Genomic DNA, 11,252 nt, shown 5'->3' on the forward strand with positions numbered 1-11,252 from the left:
CCAACGCTAATATAGGATTTTGGATGCAGCATCTTGTGTCTTGCTCGTGCACGACATTCACTGAATTGTGACATGTTCACTGCATGCCGATCTAAAATATCCTATTGGCCCTTGAATGCTCTGAACCAATGGCAGGACAGCTTTTTCATGTTGAGAAAAAAAAATCTTAGCTATCGGTATGGTATCGGGGGGGAGACTGAACATGAGCACCATGTGCGGCGAGTTCTGCAGAGGCTTCTTGAGAATAAACTCTATGTCAAACCCGAAAAATGTGAGTTCCATGTCGCCAAGACCACTTCTCTAGGATACGTCATTGCCAAGGGGGAGCTTCAAATGGACCCAGCTAAGGTGACCACAGTAGCCGATTGGCCCAAACCCTGCTCCCGCAAGCAGTTGCAGCGTTTTCTTGGCTTTACAAATTTCTACCGGAGATTTATCCGTGACAGAATGATGATCAAGAAAGTGCTGGTAAGTCTGTTTACTTGCTTTTGAACTGTACTGAGTTAAGCAGCAGTGCTTATTATTAACGCTAAAGCTATTTTTAGCTCAAATGCCGGCTGCCCGATTGCCACTAAAAAAAGCGAAAGTGCTATCACGTACCTCAAAATAGGAGAAAATAGTGCCACGGCTGTTTAGTCCCAGGAAAGAAGTGAAAGTAGTTGGCGGTGCTCACTTTTTGTTGACTCTAAAGTGCTCCACTTCCTTGTTCACCAAGGGACACGCCTCCTCCGCTCCGGTGAGCACGAAAGCGCGAATGAGCGGCAACCGTTCCATAAACACTTGGTGAGAACGTAGCATTAGAATGTTGATTTATGTCCAACCAAGCCATTTTCAAATGATGGTTACTAAAGAACAGTATAAGGTAGAACCATACTTTTTTCCTAAAGAAAGAGCGGAACCCAATCTTTCAAAGGACGCCCAACATGTTATTTGAGTCATAATGCCGATGTCAGACTACGCGATTTTTTTGTCTCACACGACAGTTGCGCTGTCACATTACCCGACAAATTCGCTCCGTGTCGTGGACGGGGCATGTAGTCACACTACACGTCTGAACGCGACAAGACACCAGCCGATGATCGCGTGTTGTCTTGCCAAGAGAGACATGTTTGTCGGAAAGGTGGGACAAAAAAAAAAAGAGGAAAGGACAGGGAGTGATTGCGTGAATGGAGCACGCATGGGACAAGTGTGATGTGAGCGCATTGCTTGCGCTCCCTGCTCCGCAATAGTGTTTAAAATATGATTTAGTAGCCAACACTGTATTTTAATTTATTTAGGCCTATATGCGCCGGGGTAATTATAGCAGATTATGTTAATTAATTTGCGGGATGACATCTTGTTTTATTATTTTATCAAACACTGAAATAATATATTGTTTGAGTATTTTTTACTGCTTCATTTATTCATATTTGACTTGTTTTAGTACGGTGCATTGGATAGTACGCCACTCACACCGAGGGGGGAAAATTTCAAGTGACAGCGGGTGACAGTTAAGGCGGCGAGGCCTGGCCCGACTATATGAAAATGTGATCGAGCCTCACTAAATATGTGCCCATCCCTACTCACATGCCCAAATCTCAAATCAAAATTATTAGAACAACATGCACTCACAATATATTTTGGTCCTCTATTCACATCGCTGTTGCCTGACGGGTTGGCACGGATGCGTGCGCGCTCCATGCAGCCGCAGCTCTGCAGCGGGGCGCTTTTTTTTTTTTTTTTTTTTTCCCAGATGCTACGGAGCCCCTAAAGTGACATGGGAGAAAGAAAAAAAAAAATACATGTTTCTCGTCCGGACGAGAAAGTTTCTCGTCCGGACAAGAAACTTTCTCGTTCGGACGAGAAACTTTCTCGTCCGGACAAGAAAAGTTTCTCGTCCGGACAAGAAACTTTCTCGTCTGGACGAGAAACATCACCTGCGAGCGGGAACTAGGAGAGCTCGCTTGTGGCGGTGAACGGTAGACCACTGTTCAACTTGCTTCCAGTGCAGACTCAATGTCAGCAGAAGAGGACTTTGAATCTTTCCTTAGAACAAGGAATATACCGAATAGTGTCATCGACCAACTAAAAGAAGAAAAGGTAAGGATGATTGTTAACTTTTGTTAACTTTTTGTCACATGAATAGACCCCATATGCTGCACGCTTAATTTGCGTCTTTACTTGCTTTTGTTATTGTAGCCTCATGCTAGCCTCAAATGCGTCGCATATTTTAAGTTGGCATTTCTAATTACAGATCGACATTAACGTCATATGTGTTATGACGGATGATGAGTTGGGACAGTATGTCACGAGATATGGAGACCGACTTGCTATCAGAGCATTTTGTCGTCGGAGAACCGTGACGAACGAACGTTCGGGAGGAATTCAGACTGCTAAATCTGCGCTCATGCAGAACATCAGAGAAAGGCTTGGTATTGAACGGGAAAATGCTGTCGACCGAGGAGGAGCACGCAGTGCTGGAAATAAAAGGGCAGCCAAAGTCACCCGGCGAGTTGAGATGGGATGGCTACACTTTCAGAACGGCTCTTTTCATCAAATAAGAGCAAGAGGTGGAGGTGGAACACGGCACTTGGCAGTTGACAAATCGGTGATCATGGCTGAGATGCTGGAGACAGGAAAAGGATTGTTTTTTCCAAATGGACATTCGTCAAAAGGACCGATTGAAGACTTTCACTTCGGTGTTCGTGATTATAGCCACAATTTAGTGTCCCTTGACGTTACAGTGGGCCAGCTGTATGAGGAACGTAAAATGGGAATGCTGCGCGTTTACATGACCTCCAAGGCAAAAACAATACTCCTCTCGGATGTATCATCTGACATCGAGACCCCAGACGAGCAGCCACAGAAGGTAATGCTATTTTATATTCTGTGACGTGAGTGGTGTAAATACATAGACTACTGTACTGCAGAAATTGCATTCATAAACAAGATGACTTGTTTGAAAACTGGGATCGGGGATTGTTGTGGATAAGCATACCTCAAATGAACCCCACCACCCTCATCTTCCTCCTTATTGACAAAGGCACTGCGTACGGTCACAACTATACAGGTGTTAGTCAGAAAATTAGAATATCCTTAAAAAGTTGAATAATTTCTGTAATTCCATTGAAGAAAATCAAACTTTCATAGATTATAGCTTCAGGGCCCACAACTTAAGTGATTTCAAGTATTTATTTGTTTATTATTATTATTATTATTCCATTATTTGGGCTTCCAGCTCATAAAACACTAAAACATTATATAAAAAAAATTTGAATAATGTGAAGGAATTACCATGCATACTTCCCAATGTTTTGTATGGGGAAAAAAAGATGGATCGATGGATGGATCCATCTTTTTTTTCCCCCCCATGCAAAATACTGGGAAGTATGCATGGTGATTTCTTCCCATTATTCTAATTTTTTGATGTCCTGTTTTATTGGTTTTCTGAGCTGGAAGCCCTAATAATGTAAAAATAAAAAAATAAATACTTGAAATCACTTAAGTTGTGGGCCCTGAAGCTATATTCTATGAAAGTTTGACTTTTTCAATAGAAATACAGAAATTATTCAACTTTTTGAGGATATTCTAGTTTCTGACGAGCACCTGTACCTTCCTCTCCATTTTTGTCATAAATTGTAGTAAATAACAGGACTATATTTTCTCAAGGCCATGCCAACTTGTACCAAGTCAGTGACCACTTCTAAGCATATTTAAATGACTAATGTGAAGATGCTCTGACTGTGTGTAACAACTGACTTGTTTATATAATTGAATAGTGTAGAACACAAAATTTATTTATTTATTCTTAATTTGGATTGATCAGATGCCGTGTGGTGCTGCAGCCAGCAATGGGTAACAAACAGAATTATCCAGTACTTATAGTGCTGATGCTTTTGCGCAATTTATACAGTACTACTCTTGAAAAAGGCTATTATAATGTTAATTTCACTTGTATTAAATTTGACTGAGTCATATTAAGAATTGTATTTCTAAGGAATTTTCAGTCGGCTGTTTTGGAGATGCATGATGATGTGTACCTGAGGGTCACGATATGATACGTATTGCGATACATATGTATCCCAATACTTGATCTTCTAGGCGATACGTATCCCGATATATTACATTAATTTTCTTGCATTTTATAAAAACAGTCATATGTATACCTAAAGGATATGTTTGTTATTCTGACTGACAAAAATATTTTTGTTAGCAGCTCTTCTGATTTACCACCGAGCAGCGTGCCTTGGTCTAAATTTGCACGCACTGCAGAGCAAGGAGCAGCTTTCACAGACACACCGGGAACATTTATTAATAGGCATGAGCCGATATGAGCAATAATATCAAAGTATTAAAATTAAAGCTCTAAAATGTGCTTATTTGAAATATTTGGGGAAATAAAAACAGCATTTTTTTCCATGTAACACATTCTATTTAATTTTTAAACAAAATATACGAAAATGGGTGCATTAAGACATGTGCTATGTTAAGTTTATAAGTAAATAAATGTGGATATTCTTCCTTGCTTGCATTTTTCTAAGCAAGACAGTGTCCAATAACTGGTGAGATATTTTTGCATTAATTGAAGGCAATTCACTTCAAAGACGCTGCTGGTTTTTATTTTTTAGGCACAATGCAAGCTGCAAAGACAAACGTTAACTGCCTATTTCAATTTAATGAGCAATATCGATTCTGAGGCCTGCTTATCCATATGTGTATTGTAATGAGGCCCGCAACGATATATTGCCGTCTTGATTTTTTGAGCACACCCCTAGAAGCAACCCATACAAAAGGACAGTCAAGGATCAAGATTGGCTGTGACGCAATGTGCTTTTCCTCAAGGGAAATTTCTTACTTACATAACAATACCACTTTTGTCCATATGGTGCCGCCATAATCAATGTAAACTGAACGTTCCTTAGTGTTGCTTTAAAGGGGAAGTCAACCCAAAAATATTCTTTACAATAATATTTTCGATGAAGCTCCACTAGTCTAAACATGGTATTCTGGTTAATATTGAGTTTTTGGAATATAAATTAAGCAGTAAAATCTACTAATTTTTATCCATTTCAGGGGGCGGCCATTTTGCCATCACAGTTACTCAGTGCTCAGTTAATGACCAATTACAGCTCCCCTGTTTTCTGAAGCTGACCTGTGATTGGTCATTGGTCTGTGATGTCATTTTCAGTCGACAGCAAATGATAAAATGGCATTTATGTATTTTCTACTGACTATGCAGAGACGATCCTTGAGGAAGTGGAGTCAGAGACATCAGCACAGGAGGACAAGAATTAATCAAGTGGATAACCCAGAGAGGTCCTCTGATTTGGATCCAGCACCAAGTAGCTCAATGCAGGTAAACTATGAAATAGTCTACAGTCTATGCAGTGTATGGAAATTGCCAAAATGCTTGAACAATATTTTTAAACACAAACAAATTGATCACAGGTTACTTTCCTGTTGTGACATTTAGGTAACATCTACATTGCAACACCGCTGTGGTATTGAGCCCTAAGCTCAAGAACTTATTGCATGCCTTTGCGATATGCATATTGCAAGAGCCAATATCGCGATATAATATTTTTTCGATATATTGTGCAGCCCGAGTAAAAATTCACATCCCTGGTCAGATGATCCATCGAAAAGACAAGGTAATAACTACGTGTTTATTTTATTTTTTTGCGTCAATCACCAACAGAGAGGAGAACTAATGGACCGATCAAGACCAGCATCTCTTGAGATGAGTGACACAGAAGAAGCCCTACATCCTCCGTCTTCCGATGAGCTTGGTCAATTAACAGACAGTCATGGATCTGAGGTTGACCATTTTATCCCTGTATCAAATGAAGATGCTGTCCAGGTCTTTGGTGACATTTTGGAAATACCTTTTGCCCATGCCATTGAAGCATCGCTTGAGGATGATGAAGTACAATTTGGACCGATTAGTGGCAATGATGACGACCAAGACTCCACTATCCCATGGAATGCATCTGAGTTAAACAGTATGCAGGTATTGTTGCTTAAGATTTAGAACTAAGTTCCAACTGGATGCTAAAAAAAATGCTTACCTATTCATTGATTTTCTATAAAATTTACAAAGACCGTTATAATCTTTTAAATCCTGTTTTCATCTAAAGCAGATGTTTGTAAATACAGCTTTAGTGATTGTTAAAGTTGTTGAAAAATATGTTGTTCCCTTTTAATCAACTAATCAGTTATCAATTTTCTTTTTAAATATCTTGCAGTACTCTACACCAAATGATGCACCTGTACCTGTATCCTCAAGGAGCGTTGCAACATCACCAGATTTCACTAAAGAACAGCTCCTTGTAAAATTAAGACGTGTAAACATAGTGGATGATGTCCTTCATGTCTTCATGGAACCAAATATACTGAATGTTAATTTAAAAATGGAGTTCACAAATGAGTAAGCTGTAGACAGCGACGGTGTGTCTAGAGAGGCATACTCCGCATTCTGCGAGCATTTCTTGGAACTGTGTGAGGGGGAAGATGAACGAGTACCCAGACTAAGGGCAGACTATTGTGAAAAGAAATGGCAAGCTCTTGGAAGAGTGTGGTTAAAAGGATACCTGGACCACAAAATCCTACCAATCAGACTGTCACCAGCTTTTGTCCTTGCCTGCTGTCACGGACTTAGTTCAGTGGATGAAGAACTCTTGATGGTTTCATTTGCCAAATTTCTTTCAGAGAATGAGCGTGCATCACTTGAAAAAGCATTTCAGGGTAACATTGATGAAACAGTTACGGAAGACTTACTAGACATCTTCTCAAGAATGGGATCTCACTGCCTGCCCTCGCACGACAACTTACGGGCTGCCACTCTAACAATTGCACACAAGGCACTTCTTCAAGAGCCAAAGTTCATAATTGACTGTTTCCATTCCAGTATTACCAATGCTATGCCACTACTCATAACAAAAGACAACATAATGGAGCTTTATGAGTCCAAGAAGCCAACAAACAAGAAAGTGGCCCTGATGATAAAGCCATCAACTGAAACACTCGGTCCACAAGAGCAGACATCACTGAACCACCTACTAAGGTATGTGAGAAACATTGACCAAAGAAAACTGGAGATATTCCTGCGCTTCTGCACCGGATCCACTGTGCTGTGCAAGGACAAAATCAAAGTGACTTTTAATCAACTGTGTGGTTTAAGTCGAAGGCCTGTAGCACACACATGTGGATCAGTTCTCGAGTTACCTTGCACCTACAGCTCATACCCCGAGTTTCGCCAAGAGTTTGACAATGTCCTGTCTGGTGATTGCTTTACAATGGATATTTTGTAGCAAGTGCAGGGGCTGCATATTGTATAAGATTGCTATGGCATTTCACTGAAACCGTTTATTTCAAATATGACCAAAAATGTTTTGTTACGTCACTGTTGATGTTTTTTTCTGCATGTAATTTGCAATTTTCTCAGGTTCAAGAGATTGTAGAAGTTTTACAAAAGGTGATGTGCAATTCATCCAAGCACCATTTGCACATTTTGTGTTTTTTTTGTTTTTTTTAATCGATCATTTAAGGCAATTGATCAGTTGATTCAACATCAACTAGTTAAAAAAATATCTGCTTAAAGGCATATACTAGTGAATTGTTTCATATGTTATTCATGGCTGTTTTTTGCTGAAGCCTCATAGTGTTAGTCTAATAGCATAACAGCCAAAGTCATTTTCAAATGTCTCAAATTGTCTTAATCCAACCTTTATAGTACATCATGGATTAAATAATAAAGAAACTGCACAAACAAAGCAAAATGCAAATTAATTCACATATTGGTAATTTTTTTTCTTACTGAAAAAATGTCTTAGTAAATTATGCTATTAGGCTCACAATATGTTAAAAATGCTAGTAGTTTCTAGCAACAGTATTTCTGAATAAAGATTCAATTTCTCCTTTCATGGACTGGTTTATTGAACTTTGTTAGGGGTTTGTTCATTTCCCATATATGATCAATGTAAAGCCAAGCATTGATGATAATGTTATACGTACTGTTTATGCTATACAACAAATTGAAATGTAAAGTGAAACAATTGAGCCGTACCATTTGTGATCTACACACGAGCTAAAGTATGTACGTTTTTTGACAAGTTATAATAAGCGTGGATATGGGAATAATCCGTTCAAAGTTACAATATGAGTTTCTACAGAATTTATCTGAAAAATTACAATTGCAGTAAGTATCCAATGGTGGACTGTGAAACGTTCATTTTTAGAAGTGTTCAAATGTAAATCCATCTCAAATTACAGAGCAGATGTTATCTCACGCCTCAAATGCAGGTACAGATCCAATGCTTCATAGGCATCAGATGGATTGTGAATCTGTGACTCCACCATTCAAATATTGCAGATGTTGTATATTTCTATGTCACATGGCACCGCTGGGCGAAATGTGCATTGACTCCAACACAACTGTACATCAGCTCTGTCCACTGAGGAAATGCAGTCATAACTTGAATAGAGTTCTGGGAACATGTACATGATTTGTGGCCGACCACTGGGTACCCTTTCGTTCTTCGATGGTCTGATGATGTGTGCATCCCACACATGGATGGTCTCATCTAGTTCGTCCTGGGGGGAAAGAAAAAAATGGTAGGCAATGTTAGACAGTAACATAAAAACTTAATATTCATGTGGTTGTGTGTCATAGTTTTGGTTAATTCTCCTGAAATAAATCATGTTAAATGTTTTTGATGATGATACATTCAAATTACATGAAATAATGTATCAAAGAGCAGCAAATAGGAATGTGAGGCCAGTGACACATCACCACCATGAACAGCTCCAGACCTCACTGATCAATTACAAATGGTGTGCTGCAAGTAGGCTACAATATGGGTCTCCGGGTGGCGGAGTAGTTACCGTCACTTGCCTACGGTGCAAGTTGGTGTGAGTTCGCTTCCCCCACCTTGGAGACCATGTACGAGTGTGAAAACAAAGCATAAAAAAAAGTAGGCTACAATATATTGCCGACTACATTCGATGCACCCTTTAACTGCGGAATGAAGTCAAATTTATTGAAGTGACAGTATTTGCATCTGATATTAATACAGAAAACCGCTTTGAACGGCACATGCAATGTTCAGTCATAAATTGGCCACTTGGGCAGGATCCGGGGTGGGGAGGAGACCTCACTTTATTTGCGTATGTAGATCCTTATACGCCTAAAATGTAAACATTATCTTTTTGTTGTTGTTATGACTTATTAATAGTAGATCACAGATGTCCTGATTTTATTATAATCTGATATTGATACCCGTTCCCGGCATCTGGTGCCGTTTCATTACACAGCAGGCATGTGCGGTGCGGCTAGGCCAATACTGTCCTCTGCCTATACTACATATGCAATATATAATTAAAAAAAAACAAAAAAACGTTTTTCATGCTTTATCATTGTATTCCAATTAACAATTATATACGATATTTACTGTTTTTGAGCCGATGTTGACAATTGAACATTAAAACTATGGCTTACCTGAATGATGCCCATGAAACAGAACTGAATCAGATTTCGATCCAAATATGATCCATCGAACAAACCACGGTCCTTCAGATCAGTGAAGAGAGAGATGTAAAATTCCATTGATTGCCTTCTGAGAAAGCCCCACCAACTCTCGATGCGCTGATTAGCTGTGCTTGCGCCTTCGATGTAGCATTCAACGCTGGAGCCGTCGTGAATGTTGCGATGGAGAAATCGTTGAAAGTCTCGGACTTTAACATTCTCTGTGCCCCGATCTCCTCTGACAATTCTTGGACAACCACTTAATCTGTGGATTGCCTCCATGTAGTAGCCTCCAACAATTTTTGGGTCACTGTTGGTGGTGAACGCATTCATCCATATGATTTTGCGGGAAAATTCGTCAATGCAGCCGTTAATGCATATTCCAAATGGTTTTAGCTTATCGTATGAGTCAAAGTGCCAAATGTAATTTGGTCCTATTGCGAAATAGTTCCGGCGATGGAGCCGTCTCCTTCTTCTTAGCGCAACACCTCTTGGGTCAAGTTCTTGAATAATTAGGCGCACCTGTTCTTTTTTTACGCGTAATCCATTCTCCTTGCATTTAGTATACACCCATCGATATCCGCAGAGCTGCCCAGATGTTTGTAAAAGTCCATGAATAAAATTAACCACATGATCCAAAAATGAATATTCCTTGCGCCGCAGCAGACCACACGACTTCAAAATTCGTTTTAAATGTCTCTCAGACACAACATAATGGTGCCGACTTGCAAGTAACGCAGCAATGTCCTTATAATAAAGTCCCAGGTGAAAATAGAACCTGACTAGGTCCTGCACTATCATTTTCACACATGAACACAAACTGAAATGTAGTTAGTATAACGTCTCCCACACGAGTATGCTGGTTTCTCGTCCGGACGAGAAAAGTTTCTTGTCCGGACAAGAAAAGTTTCTCGTCCGGACGAGAAAAGTTTCTCGTCCGGACGAGAAACATTTAATTATTTTTTGTTTCTCCCCTGTCACTTTAGGGGCTCCGTAAGATGCACCTGGCCTCATCCCATGAAATATCCATGGGATAAATAAATAAATACATAAACGAATAAATAAACAAATTTAAATGTAAAACAAATGAATAAAAAGAGCTATAAAGTGTTGTTCAGTGTGTGATTGACGTTTCGCTCCCTCTCGCTATTGGTCAATGCCGTGGAACCAAACGGACGACGACGTAGGTATGTCACATTATGCGTCAAGACGAGCAAAAATTCTAACATGCTAGACTTTTGTCGATGGTCGTGAACCGTCCCGGACAACCGGCGACCAATCGTTGAACGTGTCACACTACTGTACACGGGCGACACTACGTCAAGACAACCCAAAATCGTTTACGACATGCCCCGTTTATCCGCGACACGTCGGTCGGGCTAAAATCGGGCTGTTTTCGTGTAGTCTGACATCGGCATAACACACAATGGTATGGAGGACCAAAACTGCCAAAATTCGCAATAAATAAATGACTAAATAAATAAATGTCTAAAAGTAAAAATAAAAATGAATATAAAACAATATAATCAAAAATTATATCTAAAAAAATAAATATAAATGGAAATAAATCCGTTTTTATTTTCACTTTTAGTCATTTATTCATTTATTTAGACATGCATTTATTTATTTATTTATTTATTTATCTATTTATTTAGTCATTTATTTATTTTGAATTTTGGCAGTTTTGGGCCATACAGCCAAGTCGAAATGTTATTCAAATGAGGGGGCGGTCCTAAGCGTGTCTTGGGTT

The 11,252-nt window shown here is 39.4% G+C and overlaps 1 protein-coding gene across 2 annotated transcripts; it reads left to right on the forward strand.

The window, feature by feature from the left end:
- Positions 1 to 1,863: 1,863 nt before the first annotated feature.
- On the forward strand, positions 1,864 to 7,898 carry LOC144016800 (uncharacterized). Of its 2 annotated transcripts, XM_077518127.1 has the most exons (6): positions 1,864 to 2,079; positions 2,234 to 2,848; positions 5,219 to 5,335; positions 5,678 to 5,797; positions 5,886 to 5,989; positions 6,225 to 7,898. In XM_077518127.1, exons 1-5 carry the CDS (start codon positions 1,996 to 1,998, stop codon positions 5,976 to 5,978), a joined length of 1,029 nt encoding a protein of 342 aa, XP_077374253.1. In that variant the 5' UTR covers positions 1,864 to 1,995; the 3' UTR covers positions 5,979 to 5,989; positions 6,225 to 7,898. The 2 variants fall into 2 exon arrangements, with proteins under 2 accessions (XP_077374253.1, XP_077374252.1); XM_077518126.1 differs by having other exon boundaries at positions 5,678 to 5,989.
- Positions 7,899 to 11,252: the final 3,354 nt, after the last annotated feature.

This window comes from Festucalex cinctus, chromosome 3 (assembly GCF_051991245.1).
Source record: "Festucalex cinctus isolate MCC-2025b chromosome 3, RoL_Fcin_1.0, whole genome shotgun sequence".
Taxonomy (NCBI): Eukaryota; Metazoa; Chordata; class Actinopteri; order Syngnathiformes; family Syngnathidae; genus Festucalex; species Festucalex cinctus.